Source organism: Mesoplodon bidens (genome assembly GCF_964165515.1).
Source record: "Mesoplodon bidens genome assembly, chromosome: 5".
In the NCBI taxonomy this organism is placed as follows: Eukaryota; Metazoa; Chordata; class Mammalia; order Artiodactyla; family Ziphiidae; genus Mesoplodon; species Mesoplodon bidens.
The window spans coordinates 140080691-140103797 of NC_138161.1; the positions used below are offsets into that span (position 1 = coordinate 140080691).

At 48.6% G+C, this 23107-nt stretch overlaps 1 protein-coding gene across 1 annotated transcript; it reads left to right on the plus strand.

Annotated features, from left to right (window-relative positions):
* Positions 1 to 684: 684 nt before the first annotated feature.
* Positions 685 to 21240, plus strand: RBP2 (retinol binding protein 2). Its single transcript, XM_081234694.1, has 4 exons — positions 685 to 878; positions 13898 to 14076; positions 19346 to 19447; positions 20996 to 21240. Exons 1-4 carry the CDS (start codon positions 806 to 808, stop codon positions 21044 to 21046), a joined length of 405 nt encoding a protein of 134 aa, XP_081090820.1. The 5' UTR covers positions 685 to 805; the 3' UTR covers positions 21047 to 21240.
* The last annotated feature ends 1867 nt before the right edge of the window (positions 21241 to 23107 follow it).

Genomic DNA, 23107 nt, shown 5'->3' on the forward strand with positions numbered 1-23107 from the left:
TTGAGTAACCCCACTGTGTAGATGCTCTCAGGGTACCTTGCTGGGAAGCAAGTGAGAATCAGGTTCTCAACTCAAACCCTAACCCAAGCTGCCCTTTCCAAGCTGAACTTAGCACACTGTCTTCACAAAGCTCTTTTCCTTAGAAAGAACTTTGGAGCCAGACAAGACTGAGTTTGAATCCCAGTTTGGCCACTGACCAGTAGTTATTAGGCATGTGATTTAACCTCCTTGAGCCTTTCTCATCTGTAAAATGGAGATGGTCAAACGTAGCTCAGGGCTCTTGTAAGAAAACAAGATGAAAGGTGTCTCCTGCCCAGCACAAAGTAGAGTGGATGGAGGCCCACAGGCATGAGTTCCCCTCTTCTTGACTTTACCAGCCAGGTCAGAAGTTCTGGCTACACAGCTGAGAGACTCCAGGTTTGAAGCCTGGGATCTGATGGCCTGTTGTGCATGTTGGGTGGGTACTGGGTGTTTGCTGGACAGAGTATTCTGCATGGGGCCAGGGGCTCTGTGGGAGCCCAGCCAGCCAAAAATGAGCTGTTCCAGGCCTTGTGTATGTTGGAGGTCACAAGGACACCCACGCCCAGCCACGTCAGGTTTTGAGCATGGGTTGTTCATGGTCCTGCTGAACTTTGCAAAGGAAAGGAAAGTTCCTTTGGGCTGTGCTTGTGACCTTTGAGCGTGTTATCTTCAAAGCCATAAACCTGGTCCACTGGATTATAAAAGTAGCTCATTCTAACACGTTTGCCCTGCAGCCTGCTCCTTGCCATCCAGCACACATCCACGGTAACCAAAGGCCACCACCATGACAAGGGACCAGAGTGGAACCTGGGAGATGGAGAGTAATGAAAACTTTGAAGGCTACATGAAGGCTCTGGGTAAGGGGGATGCCAGAGGTGGGAATGGGGATGGAGGTGGGAAAGGGAGAGGGAGGGCAACTTTGGAAGGACTGTGGTCTGGCCCTCCTGGCAGTGCCACTGTGGAGTTCCCCAGACCTGTGTGCAAGCCTCACTCCTCGCTCCTTACCAGCTATGTAATATCAGGCAAGTCATATGCATTCTCTGAGGCTCAGATTCCTCATCGGCAAGTTGGGAACAATAATAAATGGGGTTATGTCTACAATGTCCTTGGCGTACAGAAAAGATTCACTGAATGGAGGAGGCACATACACACACACACACACACATGCATATGTGAGGAAAGCCAGACTTGAGAGGAAAATGCAGTAGCTCCCCTGCCTTGTGATTGCCGTCTCTTAGATAACCAGTTGGATCTGATATTATGCACATATGACCCCTGCATTGCTCTTTTATTAGTCTTGTAGTAGAGAAGCAGAAAAAGAGTAGATAACATCTCTCAGCCTAGAGAAAATCAGGCTAGGAAAGGCTTTCATCATATACATCAAACAACTCACTGCTCACCTGACTTCTGAACTAGGCTCCAAGCCAGGGGCTCCATCATCATGTGTCCTGAGTTGACTCTCCTGTGGGCTCTCTTGTGGGGCTGGCAGAAAACACACAAAACCAGAGCAAGTGGGCCCATAGAGGGGAGCTCACTTTTGGGGGCAGATATTATAGGCCAGGCCCCGGCAAGGAGCATTGTCTGCCTGTCCTTATTTCTGCAATGACCTCCTGATCACCTTTTCTAGCTTTAGATCTCTCCGCATAGGGAGCTCCCAGCTGGAACTTCCCTACATGAAGCATGAGAAAAAATGGCTGCGGGTGCGGTCTGAGGCCCAATAATTTGGATGTGATGATGGGAAGTCTCATCAAGAATGGGAATTGTGGGGTTTTCTGTGCAATTCACTTCTAGCTTGATGACACTTCCACCGTGTCAACAAACAAGGAGAGCTCATGTGACATGTTTTGCAATTTACAGAGGTTGGAAATTTCTTCATGTACTTTAGACATGTTTACAACACTGGATAGCTTTTTTTCCCCTCCTGGCTACAGAATGTTACCAATATACTTGGGAGAGGGGAGAGGAGACAAAAATCCCCCTATCAGAACACTAACCCTGTTGCCCCTGCTTTTAGTACCCTGAGTGAGACTAGAAATGGAATCCTGCTTCCATATGTGAGTAAATGGGCTGGAAATGAGCTCAGAACTAGAATTCCGAACAAGATCATACAGAGGAGGAAACCAAACCAGTGGGCCAGCTGAGGCTTTCTCTCTGACCTTGACCAATTTTTTAACCTTTCCGAACCAGTCTCCTCATCCACCAGATAGAGAAATAACACCAGCCTTGTTTCTCCAGATGATGTTGGTTGTTGCTCTGAATGATTGAAAGTACTTTAACAAGAGCTATTTGGTGGTTTCAAGCTTTCAGCAGTGAGCTGAACGAGCCCAACTCAGGGAATATAATAAGAAAGCAACTTTGTGTCCTTTGTTGCTTATTCTTAAATTATATAAAGTCCTATGGTGACTTTAGGTACAAAATCGAGTCTCAGTTTAGTTTTCGGCTGTACAGGGTGGGCCCCTGGAGCCCCTCTTTCTAGTCTTAAGGTGAGAGGCAAGCACTCCTGTCACCATCCCCTATTCCCTCTGGGGGATGCCGGGATGCAGGGCACCCTGTCAGCTCTGTCCAAAACATCCTCTTCCTAAAAGCAGCCTTCCTCTGGACTCTTTCACACCTACTTACACCCTCCTTGTGGGGGAGGGGTGCGTGGGTCGTGAATGTGATATTTGGATGTCTCTGTCGAGGAAGTTTTGAAGGGAGTGGCCTTTCCAGTTCTCCTTGGTATCGGACACCTCTTATCTCAGAGCTACAGTCATGACTTCCAATTCAACAACTTAACTACATTGATTTCACTCTAATGAGCAAACGGGTTGACCTCTTTGTACGAGTCTCTGCAGTGGAGAGGGGTGGGCTCCCACTTTCCTGATGGAGATTAGCACCATAGGGGGTGGTACTAGCTATACCCAGAATGTGGATGTGCTTGGTGCCTCGGTTTACCCAGCTGCTGATAGCCTACAGTATCCCAGGAGCTTGCCCCAGCTTGAATCCATGAGGCTCTGTGCAGAAACGACTCAGTCAGAGTCACCTTCCCACCGTGGACATGGGACACCTGACCCCTCTCACCTGCCCATGGGGACACAAGTGGGGCAGACAGGCACTGGCAGTGACTGGAGACAGGTCTCAAAGGCTCAGCCAGAAGCAGCTGGGTGGGGCGGCCTCCCACAACTGAATCTGCTGAAAGCAACCCAGCAGGGACTTCCCTGGTGGCCCAATGGTTAAGACTCCATGCTTCGAATACAGGGTACGTGGGTTCATTCCCTGGTCAGGGAACTATGCCATGCGGTGTGGCCAAAAAAAACCAAAACACAACCCAGCAGATCTGTACAATTTCCTCCACATCCACCCCACAAGACAGGGGTGGCTTTCCCAACACTGACAAGTCAGTGAAGCTTGCCTTCTAGCCCTTTTGAGCACGAGGCCCTTCGCATTTGGGAAAAACATATGTGGAGATCCTCCCACATCCCCAGATATGGAAATATCACTAAGTATAACTCCATTCCCTGCCAAAGAGCTGTCTCTTTCTTAGATGTTAATCCCTAGCACCAGGGAGTCGGCTTTCTCTGTGTGCTTGGCGGCTGGTTCCCTAGGAAGGAGATACTCCTGTCGAGAGGTGGGTCTGGGGACAAACTGTCTTTGTTCCCAGTTGGTGACTCACTCCACCCCCAGCCTCCCCACATGACCTAGCTGCCAGCCTCAGCAATGACATGTCAGGACAACCTTTGGGTTTGCCCCAAATTTTCAAAGTCATTCGCTGTTCAGAGAATGGGTGACAAGGGTCAATGGTACCTCCTCTCCTGCCTTCTTAGACCTTGTGTTTCCTGAGGCCCTAGATTCTTTCTTGACAGTGATGAGAGCAGCTGGTGAACTCCTCTATCCTGAGGAATCTGTCATGCCCTGAGGTCCTCCTTCAGCTTGGACCGGGGGGTCAGGGAGTGGAGGATTGGTCTTCAATCTAAAGGGCAGACCTCTCAAAGTGAGGTCCCCGTGCTGTGAAAGAACGCTGGGGGAGAGTCCATTCACTCTGCCCTGGAGTGAGACCAGCACTGCACGTACATGGGGAATCATTCAGCTTCTTTACCAAAGCTTTAGACGTCACCCGTGGAAGCCAGGGACGGTGCCATCTGCAGCAGGCCCAGGCCCAGCCTCTGTTCTCAAGGAGCTCAAACTGGTGCAGACAGTCAAGCTATAGCCTTGTACAAATTGCATTCCTGTTCTCTATTATAGTGTGATAAATCACCCCCAAAATGTGGTGGCTTGACTTTATTATACAGAGATTTTATCATTGTCTCTCATAGTTATGGGAGCTGACCAGGTTCACGTAGGGGGTCCTTGCTAGGAGGCTCTCATTCCATTGCAGTAGGACAGTGGCTGGGGCCAGAGCCATCTCAAAGGTTTCTGGCTCCTGTATCTGGCAGTTGGTGCTGGCCAGCCACTGAGACCTCAGAAGGGGCTGTGGATGTATCTACATGTGGTGACCCATGTGGCCTGCGTTTCCTCATAGCACTCTGGTTGTGTCTAAAGAGACAGGAGCCAGCAGCTGAATGACCTTGTATGACCCAGACTCAGAAATCACACAGCATCACTTCCACCGTATGCTATTGGTTGAAGCAGTCATGAGCCCACCCACATTCAAGGGGAAGGTACATAGACCCTGCCTCTCAAAATGTCAAAATCATATTGTAAGAACAGCCTGTAGGATGAGAGGTGGTGGTGTTGCAGCCATTAAAGAAAGTATAGTCTGCCACAGATGGGACAGTGGGTGATTCTGTCCCTTGGGCCTGAAAGGACTATAGTGACAATAGAACAATGGTGACCGGAAGTGTGTGCACTGTATGGTGATGGATGGTAACTAGACTTGTGGTGGTGATCACTCTGCAGTCTATAGAGATGTTGAATTATGATGCTGTATACCTGAAATGTACATAATTTTTTAAAACAGTGTGTGTGGCGGTGAGGGTGGAGGGAGCTACAACTGATGGATCATTGGAGGTTTCCTGAGTACTTCTGGGTGGGTTGTTTTTTTTTTTTTTTTGTAGTACGCGGGCCTCTCACTGTTGTGGCCTCTCCCGTTGCGGAACACAGGCTCCAGACGCGCAGGCTCAGCGGCCATGGCTCACGGGCCCAGACGCTCCGCGGCATATGGGATCTTCCCGGACCGGGGCACGAACCCATGTCCCCTGCATCGGCAGGCGGACTCTCCACCACTGCGCCACCAGGGAAGCCCCTGGGTGGGGTTTTGAAGGAAGGAGAGGAGTGCTCCACACAAGGATAGATTCAGGCCTGGACCTGTGAGCATGTGCCAAGGTCAGACTGATGAGGATGTGGGTGGCCAAAGGAAGCAGAAGCCATATTACCAGGGAGTGAAGTGCAAGGGCGGCCGCAGGGGTAAGAAGAGTCAGAAAGGTACCAGGACTGGATCCTGAAGCGGTGTGACACCATGTGTGACCATCACCCAAGGGCACCAGGTAAGGAGAGGGTCCTGGGAAGAACTGTGTACAGAGGAGAGAAGGGCCGTGAGCACCCTGACAGCCAGGGCGTGAATAGATCAGCAGAGACAGTCAGAGAACTGAAGGAGGAAGTGGTTGCAGCCGTCCTGGGAAGCTGCGAGAACAGTGCCAGGGAGGGTGTCCAAGGGGTTGTCCATAGCAGGAAACTGACTAGATTTGGTAACTAAGTGGAGAAGAAGCAGGGGGTGAGCCTAAGAAATAAAACCCCACCATGTAACTTTAATCAGCAAGACAGGACTGTATAAGGGAAGGCATCTGTTCCAAAAGTACTCAGGGGCTTCCCTGGTGGTCCAGTGGTTAAGAATCTGCCTGCCAATGCAGGGGACAGGGGTTCGAGCCCTGTTCCAGGAAGATCCCACATGCCAAGGGGCAACTAAGCCTGTGCGCCACAACTACTGAGCCCATGTGCCACAACTACTGAGCCCGTGCGCCACAACTACTGAAGTCCACGAGCCTAGAGCCCGTGCTCTGCAACAAGAGAAGCCACCGCAATAAGCCTGCGCACCACAACAAAGAGTAGCCCCTGCTCGCCTCAACTAGAGAAAGCCCTCGTGCAGCAATGAAAACCCAGCACAGCCAAAAATAAATAATAAATAAATAAGTAAAAATAAAAGTACTCGGTTAACATTAAACTTAGACATATTTTAGGAAATCTTTGTTCAATAAATTGTAACCATTAGGAAAAATCCAGTTCTCTTAATTCACAAAAGAAGGTGAGGATCATCTTCTATAAAGAGCATCTTTTCATTGAAATCAACATGTACAGATTTAAAAGAGCAGTGGCTACTGCAAAAAGTCCTAGTTGGTCTCTGGAAAATTCTACCAGGAAAGCGGTAGCTTTAGAGGCTGAAGTCAAGCAGGTGCCACCTGAGTGGTCTTTGCCAGGAAATCTTTCCTGATTACCCACAATGTTCAAAAGCCTGTCCTGACTGTAAGGGGCCAAAGTGTAACATCAGAGGTGAGCACATGCACAAAACATTCTCATGCCATGATAAGCATCGTGCTAGCGTGAGCTTTCTATACATTATGTCATTTAATTAATTCAGTTTCAACAAATGCCTTGAGCACCTATGACATGCCAGGAAGAGCTCTAGGCATTGGTGAAGCGTTGGTAAACGAGGCAACAAGTTCCCTGCCCTTGTGGAGTGGGCACGCTAGTGGGAGACTGAGAGGGTAATAGTTTAAGACTCTTTGAGTAGTGGTAAGTGCAGAATTCTTGGGTGGAGAGTGATGGGTGGTCAGGGAAGGTTGTCTGAGGAGGTGACATTGGAGCCGAGGCTTGAATGCTGAGAAGTGTTGTTCTGGGCACAGGGCACAGCAAAGGCTGGTGTGTTGGGCATGTGGTGAGCCCAGGGGTAGGTCAGGCCTTATGATGGGCAGACTTAATCCATCTTATTCATATTCTTTAAGGTTCGCTATGACTACAGCGTGAAGAATGAATCACAGGAGGGCAAGACTAGAAACACAGAGGCCCATTAAGGAAGCTTCTGTGTTGTTCAGGCAAGAAATGATGATGGTTGGTTTAGGGCGGTGCCCAGGGCTGGAGAAGAGAGGACAGATTCAGTGTATATTTTGATGGTAAAGCTGACAGGGCTTGCAGATAAAAATGAAGTGAGAGGAAATGGAAGAAATGAAGACGGCCCCCAGGCTTAGGCCTGAATAGCTGGGAAGGCTGTGACCCTATCAGCTGATATGGGGAAGACATGGTGGGGAGTGAGTTTGGACAGGGGTGCCAGGTAGGGGGGAATGCATTAAGAATTCTGATTTACATCTTTTGATTACAGATGCCCATTACACATCCAAGTGGAATATGAAAATTGGCATGTTGATATAAGATCTAGAGCTTAGGGTAGAGTCAGGGATAAAGCCAAAAGAATTTGGATAAAGAATTTGGATAAAGCCAAAATAAAGCTTGCCATTTTAAGGAGTGAGGAACCTGAAGGTCAGGGAAGTGAAGGAACTTTTCTGGGATCACTTGTGGCTGGAAATTGGTGCTGCTCAGAGAGGAGCCTGGTCTGCCTGCTTCTAACCCCCAAGCACTTGCCATAGCTCGGTTCCAGGTGCAGGTGCTAAGTGTGGGGTTAGGGGAGGGGGAGCTTCGTGCGGAGCAAAGTTCATCAGGATGGGGACCTCCGAAGCAGGCAGGCAGGACCCTCAGATACATTGCAAGAGGGTCACTCGGAGTCCCTGGGTAAAAATGAATGAATGACTACATGAATGAATGAATGAATGTCTGATGACCCAATGAGGAGTTAATTTCACGGCATTTGGATTCCTGCCAGTGCTCACAAGTCAATAAAGTTAGACACTGGCCAAAGACTTTACTTGTGTGGCATCTGGTTGGACTTTCAAACAGGGACAGTGCTGTAGGTGGGAAAAGCCCAGGTAAAGATAAGTTTGGTCCCTTCCTATGGGTCTCCCCTGGCGTGTAGTGGCAGCTTCTCCTCCTTGACCCCCATCCCAATGGTGCAGACTAGACTATGGGGGGGAGGTGAAAAGTACAAAGGGAGCAGGGAGGCACCCCAGGGAAGGGGTTGAATGCATTTGGAGGTGTCCCTGAGGGTAAGAGAGAAGGAGCCAGGAAGGGGCAAGGACAGTTCCTCTTTCCGTGGATTATCTGGAGGCGGAAATGGCATGGAAAGACGGAGAAGGTTGCTCTTCCACTCTGCTTCTCACAATGCCTGAGTGCTGAGGATTTGTGAATTAAGGAGTTCAGGTTCGAAGCCCGTGGAAGCTGCACTTAGAATGGGTTTCAGATTTCATATGATGAAAATGTGTGCATCTCTGCTCTTTAATTTACAAATTGTGCCTGCCCTTTTAGCCTACAACTTTAGCTTTTTCCACAAGCATATTACAAAGCATTTTAATGTTGAGTAGCATACTCATATTTCAACGTTATGGCCTGCATTGTTCAAAATGCAGTTATGAAAAGCATGCTTTAATAAAGTCACTTCAGTGGTTTTTTTTTTTCTTCTGCAGCAACTATAAGCCATATATATTATTCAGAGATAGCTGGCCTTTGGACGTTTTCCTCTGAGATAGAAATTCATTTCACCTGGCTATAAATCAGGCTTGGAGACACCTTTAATCCAGAAAAGCAGATGAAACATATTTGATAACCCTGGTGTTCAGACACCATACCAGGAAAATAATTTTCCCTGCAAAGTACAAAGAGTAAGTGTTTTTGTAATCTGTGTGTGTATGCCTGTGTATTCTACAGCTGCAGTTAAACGTTTCCTTTTGATTAGAAATATCACAAATCCACCGACAGAATGTTTGGCTCCCTTCCCTGGGGTGGAGCAGGGATGACATGATTAACTAGCCTGCACACACGGTGAAGCGTAGCAAGAGGCCAAGCCATTTTTCAACCCAGAGAAGAAGCAATGTTTGATTCAATTTGCATAGAGCCGCTAGTAAGATTCCCCGGCTCTGGTCGGAAAGACTGACTGGGGGTGGTGTTTCCAGGACAAACCTCTTCTCTTGGCAGTAGACATTTTTAGCTGTGATCTACCTCTCTGGGCAACCAGGGACAAGCAGTCATTTCCATTTGGGGAGCCTTAAACAGAATGTGTTTTAGTTGTGAACGATAAACAGAATGTGTTTGTAGGCAAACTGCCAGGAGTGCTGTCCTAGCTGGGCAACTCTGAACCAGCCACTTAAATTCTCTGGGCTTTGATTTCCACATCTGTGGACTGAAAATAGAGTTGCTCTCTGAAGACCACTTAAATGTGGACTTCTAAATTTCTCTAATGTCTACTTCCCAATTCTTCCTTAGTACGGTTGACCCTTGAACAAAAGTGGGGTGCAGAGGAGCAGCGGTGTGTTAGGGGCCCTGCTCTCCGTGCAGTCAAAACTCCGCGTGTAACTTATGGTTGGCCCTCCGTATACATGCAGTTCCTCCGTATCCGTGGTTCTGCATCCGTGGATTTAACCAACCGCAGATGGTGTAGTTCTGTAATTACTATTGAAAAAAATCCACATGTAAGTGGACCCGTGCAGTTCAAACCCGTGTCTTTCAAGGGTCAACTGCAGTTTTACCTGGTGCCCTCCCCTCTGTTTCATCTGGTTAACACATGACCTGTGGTTTTCTTTCCTCAGCTCCTAACTGTGGCTCCAGCATGGTTTAGCACAGCCTAAGCTTCTCCTCACTCAGCACAGAGGGCTAGAGCAGGAACTAAAGTCGTTTCTACCCTTTGGTCAACCTATGGAATGAGGAAACCAGTCCATGCGAAAAAAAGGTTTGGCCAGGCCGGATTAAACGCCCATGTGACAGGCCAGGGCTATGTGACGGAGGGAGGGGTAGATCAGCCACCATTCTGACTGTTTCTTCAGAGGCCAGGACACTTGGGCTGCATGGAGTGGCAGATGGCTGTGGAGATGCATAAACATGACTTGAATATTTCACTCTGGACTGAATGCCGATGTGACCACTGTTTGACCAGAGTGGAAAAGGCCAAGGAGTGGAGGCCAATGTGCATCAAATGCCCACCAGCTCCTCGGCACTGTGTAAAGCACTTTTGCCATTATTTTAACTGAATCCTTACATAAATAACCCTATGAGATAAGCTTTCTTTTCCCCATTTTACTGTGAGAAACTGAGGCTCAGAAAGGGAAAGTGACTTCTCTGAGGTCACAAAGCTGGGAGATCAGAGACAGGATTTATGCCTGGATCTGACCCTCACTCTTTTATGCCAGAAGTTCTAAACTTTGGCATGCACAGAATCGCTTGGAAGGCTTGTAAAAACAAGAGCGGCCCAACCCCCTGTAGGTCTAGGGTGGATCCCAGAATTTACATTTCTAAGAGGGTCCCGTGTGCTGTGGATGCTGCCAGCCCAGGGGCCTCACTTTGAGAACCACTGCCCTAGACCACGGGGCCCACGTTAACCAAACCATAAGTATCTCTTGAGCTCCTACTGTGTGCCCAGCCCTGGGCCTGGTTCTATGGGGACACAGGAGCAAAGAGACAACATCATCCTTGTCCTCACAGAGCTGAGATTTTGGAGAAAAAAATAATAAACTCCATGAAAAAGAGGAAAATGCCAGGTAGTACCTCCTGCGGGTTAAACCCTGGGCCTGGAAAGCAGGTGAGAAAGGAGACAAGAAAGAACAGACATGCTGGCGCAGGCAAGGCTGGGGCTGGGAGGAGAGGGTCAGGGATTCAGGGGCCAGATGTGCAGGGAGTATCTGGAAAAATGCAGAGGGCTCCCAGGAAACCAGCTTACGAGATCAGGGAGCTGATTATGATGGTGCCAGCAGCTACCACTTATGGGGCCATTACCACAAGCCACCAGCCACTGGGCAGATCTCTTCACAAACACCATCAAACACAGCCTGATGCAATTAGTAATAACTCTACTTATAGCTACTGCTCTCTGCTGCTTCCAGATCTGGACCCTAGTGTCCAGCGATGGAGCTGAAGTTAGATGTCACCTGGCTCTTCAGGCTGTGTTCCTGGGGCAGAAGGAGAGAAACACGAACTGGAGTGTAACACGTCAGCCTCTGCCTAGCACAAGCACGTGTTTATACCGACTGGAATGCAGAAAACGTTCTTTCGCGGCTTTTAGCAGTTTTAAGGAAGGATTCATTTTGAAGTCCGATATAGTTGACCACTTGGTCCTGTCTAGTCTTTTCCTTTCCAAACAGGCCAGCAGTTGCCTTAAAGGGAGAAAAATTAAACAAGGGATATTACCATAATTGCAGGGACCAGATGACAGAGATGAATGCCTCAGAAAGGGTTTTGTCAACCCTTCCTGTATTATGTTCTGTGGAACCCTGGCCAGCTGGAGACCCCACCAAGGAGGGTTCTACAGCCACCTAAGATTGGGAAAGCCTGCATCTTCTGTCCTGCTCTTGGAGTTACAAAGCATTTTCCCCAGATTAAAGTCTCTGTGAAAGCAGCCAGCCTGTCTTGGTTTTAATGGCTCATTTCTCAAACTTAGCTGATCATGAGCTCCCCTTAAAAAAATTTTTTTTGACCACCAGTCTTTTATAGGCTGAGTCCATGGCAAATACAGTGGGGCACCCTGGGCTCTTTGAACACTGGCCTAGATGCCTAGGAGGGTTCACAGCAGCAGAGACAGCATTTATCTACCCCCATGCCCTGGGGCCTGCAGGCTGTGTGGCTTGGACATGACCCGGTACAATTTCATATGCCACAAAGCTGAAGCTCTCAGAAAATGTCCAGCGTTGGAACGTGGTTGCTCCAGCTCCGAATTCTTGTAGAGCCCTAAGCCTAGAAAACAATTGCTGTCTGAGATGAGGCCCCGAAATCTGTAGTTTTTACATCTTCCCAGGTAATCCTGATGGGCAACCACTGGTGAATTCTTAGACCGGGCAAGTTCTCAACCAACAGTAGTGAACAATAGTTGAGCAAAGCACTGGCATTCATACACCACCTCAGGCCAACTTGAACCTATTTCTCTTTTCAACTTAGGATACAGGTATATAATCCTTTTACCTGTTGGGATGCCTGTTATTACTTGAAATTATTCTCTTATGATAAAAGCTGACTTTATAGAATTTAGAATCCAAAAGACCAGCCAAGGTCCCTCCTGGATTCTGCTGTGGTCCAAGCATCCAGCTTGGACCTCTTCTTCTTGGTCCTTTAGGAGAAGGAAGGTGAGAATGACCAAAGAGGGATTCAGGAAGAAATGTGTCAGAAGGGAAATGGGGAAAGAGGGTGAGGGAAGGGATGCTTGGCTACCAGGGAAGGACAGCAGAAGAGGTGGGGATGCGACCATCAGAGATGTTCATTCTCTGAATTGAAAACAGCTCCATGAACTGTTGGTAACTGCCGGTCTCACTGATGGGCACACTAGTATTTATCCCCCACCAGACAGCACACAGTGTGAAGTTTGATCACCTACTACCATAGCGATGAGGCTGGAATTCTCAGAGAAACAGCACTCAGTGAACCTGAACTGTTCTTACTCTTGAAGTCATTATTACCTTGGGTTATGAGCAAATCAATCTGTGTTTTTTGAAATCTTCCAGGTAAACTTTCTTTAAAAAAAATTAAAGATTTATATTGGCATCCGAAGATATCTGGAGAATTCACAGGCATAAAGGAGGTCAAAGGTCAAATACGATTTGGCTAGAGACAAAAAGCTTAATGATGTTTGTAGCAAGGGTAGAAATTTAGCAGTTCCAGTATTATCCTGTTTCTACATCATTTCTATAGGACAGTGACGTTTTGGCTTGGGTGACATTTTATGCACAATCAGAGGTTAACAGGAGGTGGGCTCAGCACTTAGCTTCTTACCGTAAAATGTAAAGCTTAGGAAATGAAACACCCTATTGAAGGGCATGTTCCCTTTTACTTACAAATGGTCTCTAAGAAATGAATAAGATTTTCTTTAAAATATCAAGGCAAAAAAAAGCTGTAAATGGAGTAGGTGCAGCAAAACCTTGACAATTGTTGAATCTGCGTGATGGGTGTGCCGGGTTCCTTGTACTCTCCCCTCTACTTTGGTTTCTTTGAAATCTTTCATAATAAAAATATAAACAATTATTCATCTTTTCCTTAAAAACAACAAAAGAAATCTCTGAGCACGTGTTTATTAAGTGTCTGAAATATGCCTAAGCTGTGCTGGGGCCATGACTGAGGCAGAACATCCCCCAGATCTGCTGTAAAAATGGAAGTTTGTAGGTGTTCTTCCCTTCAGTGGGTATGAACAAAAGAGCCATCTTTACCCAGGATCTAGACTGGTTTTTTTTTTTTTTTTTTTTGCGGTACGCGGGCCTCTCACTGTTGTGGCCTCTCCCGTTGTGGAGCACAGGCTCTGGATGTGCAGGCTCAGCGGCCATGGCTCACGGGCCCAGCTGCTCGGCGGCATGTGGGATCTTCCCGGACTGGGGCACGAACCCGTGTCCCCTGCATCGGCAGGCAGACACTAAACCACTGCGCCACCAGGGAAGCCCCTAGACTGGTTATTTTTAAACAGTCTTTTTCCTTTTAAACCATGAAGTCTTCTGTTCAGCAAACTCTTAGGAGGAAACCAATATGTCAAATAGATAGAAGGGAACTGCTGTGAGGGCAGGGGCATGTGCGTGTGTATATGTAGGCGTGTGCGTGTGTATATGTGTATGTGTGCATGGGTGTGCACACACACACACTGGGGAGTTGCAGCTCAGGGGTACTACCTCCCCTCCCACCAGGGCTCCCGAGGAGATGCCCAGGGACCCTGGGTTTCCCGACAGTTGACTGAGATGCCCAAACTGGCCGTGTGCAAGACAGCTCTTGTTTCCCACTTGAGCGAAGCATGTGGCCAGCCTGAGATCTGCGTCTCTGGTCCTGAGTGTTCAGCCTTGTTAAAGAAATGAATGAGTCTGGCTGAGCACATCATAACCTCCACAACTCCCTTTGCCAACAGATATTGATTTTGCCACCCGCAAGATCGCCATCCATCTGAATCAGACGAAGATCATTGAGCAAAACGGTGATAAGTTCAAGACGAAAACCAACAGCACGTTCCGAAACTATGACTTGGATTTCACAGTCGGGGTGGAGTTTGACGAGTACACAAAGGGCCTGGACAACCGGAATATTAAGGTACTGACCAGAGTGGAGTTTTCATCCACACGGTCTTGGTGCAGGGGCTGGCTGTTTAGCTGCACAATGAAAAAATGACAGAAACAAACTGGGAGGCATCAGGAGAGGGGGACCAGAATGAACTTAATGATGCTGGCAATAAGCAAGTATTGAAAGTTTAGTGGGAAGAAGCAGGCTGGCTTCTGCATGAAGCTTATAAGCCAAGGAGGGATTAAAGGATGCTGACCTCTCCAGGATCCAGGGTAGGAGGGCAACTCATACACTGACATGGGCCTGGCAGGCAAAGCGAAGAGGCCAGGTGGACTCATAGGGAAGGACTTTGAGAGTGCCAGCGGGATAGCATAGCTTCATCCTGGGAGCAGCTCCTCAGCAGCAGCCAAGGATTGCCATGGAGGACTGAGGCCTCGTGTTGCTAGAATTTTTTTTCTTTTCAGGAGCTGTTGAGCATTCATATGTTCTTATATGAAATATCTCAATTTTAGATGATCCCAACTGATTTAATTTTTTTTTTTTTGCGGTACGCGGGCCTCTCACTGTTGCGGCCTCTCCCGTTGCGGAGCACAGGCTCCGATGCACAGGCCCAGCGGCCATGGCTCATGGGCCCAGCCGCTCCGCGGCATGTGGGATCTTCCCGGACTGGGGCACGAACCCGCGTCCCCTGCATCGGCAGGTGGACTCTCAACCACTGTGCCACCAGGGAAGCCCTAATTTTTTTTTTTTTAGAAAAATGCAATGCAGGTCACACCAAAAAATCAGTAGACTAGATGAAGTCAGGCTTTCTCCAATCCTAGAAACCCAGATAAATCTCTGGCAAGCTAATGGCTTCAGTCTCAGCCTCACCTTAAGTTATCTCAGGACATAATCGAGGAAATCCTCCGTGCATCAGAAGGCACACTTCTAGCCGCTTGAAGCTTTTGGATGTGGGGAGACCCCTAAAATGAGCAGAGAACTCTGAGTGCAGAGTGGGGAGTTATCTCCAAGCCTGAGAACTGGAGTCTGCAGAATAGGCAGGCCCTCATCCAAGGGGCTGTTTGTGAATAAGGCAGAGGTTGGTGGCAGCGGGAGAAGTAAGGCAGTGGTGGGAAAGGCGGGGCCATCGGCAGGTCCCCTCTCCTCCTGTGTCACCTGGTGGTATCACAGCCCAGTGACCGATTGTTGCACTGTCCGCATTCACGTTCAGCGTGAACATCTTTGGTTTTCCAAATCCAATTACACCTGGGCAGTGCCAACAACAGAAATGGGGAAAATCCAATCTCAGCCGCATTTAAGGATTCCCGCTCCCAAATCTTAGCATCATACAAGAGCCCCAGGGACTGCACAGTCCAGTGCAAGCCCATGTGGTTTATACAGGAGTGGGCAGCTTGAGCCCTCATGGCACCCACTCCCTCTGTGCCAACGCAGCCACCAGGACCTCTGCCCTGGCTCCGAAGCTGAGGAGGGCTGGGCTGAGATTCCTGTGCCCAGGTATCCATGCTCTCAGGCCCTGCAGAGGGCCACCCTCTCAGAGCACCACAAGGAAGCAGGGCCCTCCACCCTGCCCTTCCCCTTTCCCCATGAGCCCCCCCCACACACACACACACAGAGCCCCACTCTTCTCTGGTGCTTCTAGGAGTTCCTTCCAAGTCAAAGTCTCAACTCTTCCCCCAAAGCTCTGGCTGCTCTCCTGGCGTGGGGAGGAAAAGCTGTCACCATTCTTTGGGGATGATTCTAAAGCCAAAAGAGCAGGACACATTTTATTTCTCAATCAGGTTGTCCTGCCACATTGATCATCTCAGACAATGAGTCAGGGTTGAATGACGTTTGGGCTCCTTGAAAAGAAAAGTGGGAAATGGAAAGCCCTTTGGAAATGCTTCCATCAAACCAGTCTTGGCAGGAGACGCTAAACTTCCGAGCTCTGGAACGGCCCCTTGTAGAATCCCCGCCCCGAGGAGTTGCTGGATCGGCAAGCTTTTCTGAACTGTGTGGCTGTGAGGCCAATTCATCAGACACCAGAAATGACAGGAAAATTTGTCTCAGAATTTTTGCAACCCTCTGCTGTTCTAACCTAATCAGTTCCAAATGATTCATTTTCCTTTTGCTTCTCAGTTTTGGGTGTGGGCTATTGAAAAGCAGGCCTGTCCTCTCTGACTCATTTTTTATCACCTTTGACGGTGGAGGACTCACTCTTACTGAAATAAATCATGTCCTTTTGGCCCTTGCTGACCCTTAAAGGGCTCCATTTGTTAACACCTAGGCTTCTGCCTCTCCCTTCCATGCTGTGTCCTCTCTGAGTTCCATCCTCTCTCCAGGATCGGCTCTTAGCCCTGCAGAGAGAGATAATCCCCTTTCTCACTTCTGGTGTCTGCTTTGCCTGCAGCAAAAAGCCAGGGCTAATAAACACACACACACACACACACACACACACACACACACACGAGATTGAGAAGTACTCAGACAGAATTTGCCCAGCCTCCAGCAAAGGGCTGTTCCCATGAGAATCACAACCCAGAGCAGGTGCCCTTGGCACTACCTTCTTCCTGTAACTTGACTGCAACCCTTTAGCTGGAGAGGCGCAGCAGGGAGTGGGTGAGTCTATCTCTCTGGTTAATTTCTGTGGCCCACCCTTGGTGGCACACCCAAGTGCATAAAAATCTTGCGTCTGTGTGCACGTGTGCACTTGCATGTGCGTGTAGTGCTCCTCTAGTCTTTGTCCTCTTATTCTCCAGGACTCCACTTCTTAACTCCTTGGTCACCCTCACGAGCCCCTCTGAAAGAGTGGAGACAGATATTCATTCAATCAACATGCATTAGGTGTCCTTGATGTGTAAGAAAATATGGGCTGGGGGATTGGAAGACACAGACCTTGCCCAAATAGAACATGTGAGTCCTTTCTTGTCTGCGTGGGAGGGATCTCTGGAATATTCCAGACAACATCTCGCTTCCAGAAGAGGAAAGAGAATAACCTATGAATTAAGCTTCTCTAAGACATTCAAAACTGTGAGGCTTAAGATGGTCCTAAAGGAGGAGGAGACATGTTTTCTTTAGAAAACATGTAGAATTTTATTTTTAAATTAATTTGGGGAATATTAATACATACGCATGCTTTAAAAAAAAATTAAACACTAAAAGTGAAATTTCCTTCCTATCCTGGCCCCCAGCTCCTTAGTTCCCTCCCGAGGGACAATTACTATTAAGGGGCTTTTTTGCCTCCTTGGAGAGAACGTGTACAAACATATGCATGCCTCCCCACTGCTCCTTTCTTTTATGCACATGGCCCTCCTCCTTGCTTTTTTAACTTAAACTATACACTATGGAGACTGCTCTTCTCCGTAAGTGCAGAACTGCCTTCTCCTTTCAAGGGCTACAGAGAGGGGAGGAACCACACCGTATTTAAGCAGCCACCACTGATGCAATTTATGAGGCTTCCAGGCCTTTGCTGTAACAAACAACGCTGCGATGGGCTGAAGAGTAAAATAAGGAGGAATAAAATTGTACATAAAATATATAATATAGTCAAGGTCAAATATGGCTTTAGAAACAGGTAGACTTAACAATCTGTAGAAAACAGATATCTACCAAAAAACAGACCTGAAGTGAAAAAAAACAAAAAACAAAAAACACAGGTTCGTTTATCACCAACTGGGTTTGCAAGATAGGGAGGAAAATAAATGCCTGGTCCTTAGCATAATATTGTTCATAGAGGCGTAATATGGTTTGCACATATTTGGAAGAAAACCAACTCACATCAGGGTCATCCCCGAGGTAGGGCAGCACCAACACACCACCACTGCCCGGATGGGGAGGATACCATCAATCTCACATGCAAGCCTAATGTGGGCACAGAGGTGGGTGGCCTTGAAGGACCACTTAGGGATAGTACACATCGTCCCCTGGCAGGTACTAAGACAGGTAAAGTGGGGGGAACAGGAGGAAGAGGAACTGGGGCAGGGTGTGAAATTTGTAAATATGTAAATTTAATAAGAGGGGTTAGAGCCTCTTGTGGTTCAGCCTCTTGTGGCTTCTCCAACCTGCTGGTCAACTCAGCCTGGTTGTCCAGCACAAGCTCTGCATCTCTGCTGCCTTCCCTGTGCTAATTGATCAGCATTGCTGCCTGGAGGAAACCCAAGACCAGGAGAAGGTCCATCTCCCCATTCTGGATGACAAGGCTGGCTCTGGGGCCATATGTGCAGCCCCCTGCAAACTAGGTAGCTTCCCTGCCTTTGTTATTCCCTACAGTGGGCAGTCCTCACAATGTGTTTCCTGCAGGGAAAATTCTAAGAAGTAAAATTTCTAGGTCAAAGAGTATATACAATGTTATAGCTTAAAGGTAATGTAAAATTGCCCTGCAAAAAGATTCATACCGATTTATATATGCACCAGCCCTGTATGAGGGCCCATGTTTCTCTGTACCCCCTCCAACCCAGTGTGTTATTAGACTCTTTGATCTTTGACTACAGGATGAGTTGTATCTGAAAAACAAACAGACTTAATTTGCATTTCTCTTGTTATAAGTGAGGTTGAATATATTTTCTTATGTTTAAAAGCCATCTGTGGGCTTCCCTGGTGGCGCAGTGGTTGGGAATCCGCCTGCCGATGCAGGGGACACGGGTTCGTGCCCCGGTCCGGGAAGATCCCACATGCCGTGGAGCGGCTGGGCCCATGAGCCATGGCCGCTGAGCCTGCGCGTCCGGAGCCTGTGCTCCACAATGGGGGAGGCCACAACAAGGCCTGCGTACAGCCAAAAAAAAAAAAGCCATCTGCTAGGGTGTTTTGTTTTGTTTTGTTTTCCCTTGTAAGCTGTTGGTTTGGTGTCTTGTGTTGAATTTCCTATTAGGTTATTGATCTTTTCCTTATTGATGTACAGGTGTCCTTTGTATGTATAGAAATCAGGTCTTTGTCTGATAGGTGTTACAATTATTTTTCCCAGAGTGTTATTCATCTGTTGACTTTGAGGTATCTTTCCCTTCCAGAAATTTTACATTGTGACATAGTTAAATTCATCATCTTTTCCCCCACCAATTTGGAATGCTGTCTTTACCATATGGTAAAATGGAAGACTAGAAGTCTTTCCAAGAGAACAGAACCGGCCAAGATAAGTCGGTCTGGCTAGAACGAAGGGCGTATGTGGAAATGAGGCTGGTGGGAGGCTGGCGTGGCTGTGGCTGAGAGCTCGGCTCTGGGGACGGAGCAGAAGCCCAGGAGTGGCTGCAGAAATGCAGCTGCAGGTTTACACGTGTTCAGTCCCCATCAAGACCATACATTTGATTTGCCTGGAAACCTCTCATTACAGACTCTGATCGTCTGGGAAGGTGATACCCTCGTGTGCGTGCAGAAGGGGGAAAAGGAGAACCGAGGCTGGAAGCAGTGGGTCGAGGGGGACAAGCTGCACCTGGTAAGTCCCCAGCTCCCCTCCACTCTGCTTATGCCAACTGCCGGTTCACCCAGCCAGGCGCTTTGACAAGAAAAATGGCCCTGCCCTCCTCCCCTAAGCTCCAGCCAAATGTGTGTGGTCAAATGCGTGAGCCATTCCCATCTGGCTCAGGGGACTCCAGGAGGAAATCTATATGGCTGTTCCTGTGAACGGCTGCAATTAAAAGGAAAGTTCAAGATGCTGAGTTAGGAAGCCGAGATCCAAGGAGAAATGCAGGGAACCTGTCAAAGACCAGCCGGGGAGAAATGCGAGGCACAGAATTAAGATGCCCTGGAGGAGGGTGAGACCAGGAGTCCTCAGTGATGTGAGCCTAGGAAGGAGAGGGGTTGCGGTGGGCATGGGATGCAGTGGGAGCGGGTTGCACTGGGAACTGCCTGTAGACCACAGGCACTGGCCTCACATCCTAAGCTATGTCCACCTGATCCCCAAATATTTTAGCTTAATTTGACACCGGAACAGAACAGTTGGAATAAATTATTTCTGATTTCCTTGTATAGAATATATCCGTCTAGATAGCTTAATTTTTCACTCTTCAGTCTTTAAGACACGTGATTTGTCCAACACTCAAATAGTGAAAAGTCTTTCACTCCTTCATGCATTGTCACCCGTTTGTTACATGAATGGCTCATTGAATGGATGGCTCTTTATTCATTCACCTGTGGAGTCAAGCAGGTACCTGGCTCTGGTGTCAGTATTCATGTCACAGGGTGCCCTTCAGAGCCAGCCTTGCCTCACCTGAGATCTTTATTTCAGAGACAATGTCGACTGGTGATAAATGGGAGGCAGTCACTGTTTTCCATCGACAGTTTTCCCTACCTGCCCCGGCTTGGAAGGTGGATTTTTTAAATTGTAGTACAAACCCCAACCATCCCTGTGGCTAAGCCAAGGGATTCATCATCAACTGCAATGATTTTTGTGGTTGTTCCCACACTCATGTTTTTCCTCTCCTCCCTCAAAGGGTCACGAGGCGCAGATAAGGCCTGGGGGCTCCCTCTGTCCAGATGAAAGGCAGCTTCTTGTCTCCCCAGGCAGGCCTGGGGGAGCCCTTCTGCAGCCCATACCCTGTCATTGCCTGTGTGGCCACCAACCAACGTTCTGATCACCAGAGGCCAGAAAATCCACAGGGTGCAGGGACAACTCACCAGGCCCTTGCCTTCCAAAGGCTCCCCACTAGATCCTTCCCTTCTTTGCAGCTTTGCTGCCTTTTATAAATTAAGCGATGTTGCTTTAATCACGAGAGTAGGAGAAATCCTGCCCAAGAGGATCATTTCTTTGCATTTTTCATTTTTATAGTTGTTCAAGCTCAACTCAAGTGTCAAAATCAAATTACTGCTACCTGCAGGGCATGCCAGCTGATTGGGTCTCTGAGATGCTCTTTGCCCAGAATGACTAAGTGTCCTCTTTATTCCAGCTCCTGCTCCACCCCAACTCACAGACACCCAGAGGGCTGGGGGTGGGCAGAAGGAAGGCCTGGCTTGTTAGTCACTCACCTGCTTTCTGATGTTGCAGGAGCTGACGTGCGGCGACCAGGTGTGCCATCAGGTGTTCAAGAAGAAGTGATGGCTGTGAGCAGGGCCTACCAAGCATGCGCTCCATGCTCCCCGTGAAGAGCTCTCTGCTGGCTTTGGGGAGCAGCCACAGGACCCCCCCTACTCCTGATAGAGCCCATGGAGGCATCTGGATGGGTTTTAAACAGAACGAGTATGTAACAGTGACAGACATAGACATAGGCATTAAACGACAAAACAAAAATCACTCCCATATTTTGAAACCCTTTCATCTATTCCCCTTTATTTCTAGAACTGTCAGTTTTATCGGCAATCAGAAGAGGTGATTGCCTGCATGGTGGTTTTCTGTGCAGCTTTTGTTGTTTATTTTTTAGTTTAGTTTAGCTTCGTTTCTTTGTCGTTAGTTTGGGTGTAGAGTTGTTTTACCTGGAAACATTCTCTGGCCAGCACAGCATATCCCCTACTGATTCCTGGACGTTGCCTATTTGAGGTTCTTTCCTAGGGGTCGCACATTGATTTCTCCAAGATCCTATTTTAGGGAGCATATGCTTTCCAGTTTGTACTTTCCCTTAAGCAGCCTGAGTGGCTCTACCTCTACAGGCCTCTGCAGGTCTGCAGTATCATCTGCTCTTGGTCCAGGCCAGTCCTTTGCCCTTCAGCCCTGGGCAGACTTTCACCCCTGCAGAGGGGTCACCAAGCTCTGCCAGGTGGCCTGAGTTCAAGCCCTGCGCTCCACTTCTCAGCTGGGTGACCACAGGCACGTCACTGGGACTCTCCATCCTTCTTTATCTCTTCTGTAAAATGGAGAAGACAAAAATAGCATCTCCTCCACTGGGATGGGTCGCTGTGAGGATTAAGTGAGTTAACACATACAGAGTGCCTGGAACAGGACCTGGTACATGGTCAGGGCTCAGTCCCTGCTAGCTCTGGTCATATGTGGACCTACCCCCTCCACCACCTTCGGGGTCCAGGTGAGCGGATGCTCAGTAGCAGTAGGTCAACACCCGAGACTTCCTGCTGGTTCCAGAACATTAGGTTCGTTACTCCGAAGCAGCACTGTATTTTCCTGCTGGATACGCAAATGGAAGAGTGCACCTGGAACAGGAGAGTAGTTAATAGGGATGGATCTATGGTGGATCGTTCATGGGATCCTGAGAAGGCACTGCAGGTCAGAGCCATCTCCGTATCCTTCTGTAGCAGAGCCTGGAATCCCACCATTAGACAAGCACTGCCTTTGAAAGGTAGGTGCATGCCAGGAGGGGTAGCAGGTGGTATTAGCACCCTCTGGGATGATTTTTTTTTTTTTGGCAGTACACGGGCCTCTCACTGCTGTGGCCTCTCCCACTGCAGAGCACAGGCTCCGGACACGCTGGCTCAGCGGCCATGGCTCACAGGCCCAGCTGCTCCGTGGCATTTGGGATCTTCCCGGACCGGGGCACGAACCCGCGTCCCCTGCACCGGCAGGCGGACTCCCAACCACTGTACCACCAGGGAAGCCCTCTGGTATGATTTGAATGATCACTGATCCTGAACATCCTAAAAGGAGAGAAAGGCTGTCAGCTGCCCACGTGACCCAGGGCCAGCCTTGGCTCAAGCGCTTGTGACAGGCGGCCGTGACATGGATGTCCTGGCAGGCCGTGCTCCCCAGCAACCATTGCCATGTCCAAGAAAGTGCCTGGTGGGGCCTCATGCTGGCTGAGGACCTAGGGGAGGTGGTGGTCCTCTCTCGGGTGCCGGGGAGAGGGAGCCTCCTGAGGAGGTGCAGGCCTGTCTCCTGGGGCAGACCAGGGACCAAGTGGAGGGACTGGTGAAGTGGGCCCCTTGTCCCCAGCTTCCCCAGAGCCTCTCTAGGAGCCCCATGTCTCCAGATGACCCCTCCCAAGTCTTGCCTTTGCTCACCACAGCCTCAAATGACCCTCTCCTTTGTCACTCAAGAAAACTCTGTTGAACGAGATCATTGAGGACTAGCTAAAAAGTGTTCTGCACATGTAAGGGGTTATGTGTATTAGTAATATTTGATCCTAGTTTTTGCAAAGTATATTCTAGGACATGTTAGCCGCTCAAGATTCTGCAAAACGGTTCATGGTCAAATGAACTTCGGAAATGCTGAGAA

Excerpts from the sequence above, each read along its gene's own strand:
- RBP2 (XM_081234694.1), top strand. The coding sequence starts at position 806 with ATGACAAGGGACCAGAGTGGAACCTGGGAGATGGAGAGTAATGAAAAC. Across the intron at positions 879-13,897 it reads AGGCTACATGAAGGCTCTGG|ATATTGATTTTGCCACCCGC; the intron begins GTAAGGGGGATG and ends CTTTGCCAACAG. Across the intron at positions 14,077-19,345 it reads TGGACAACCGGAATATTAAG|ACTCTGATCGTCTGGGAAGG; the intron begins GTACTGACCAGA and ends CTCTCATTACAG.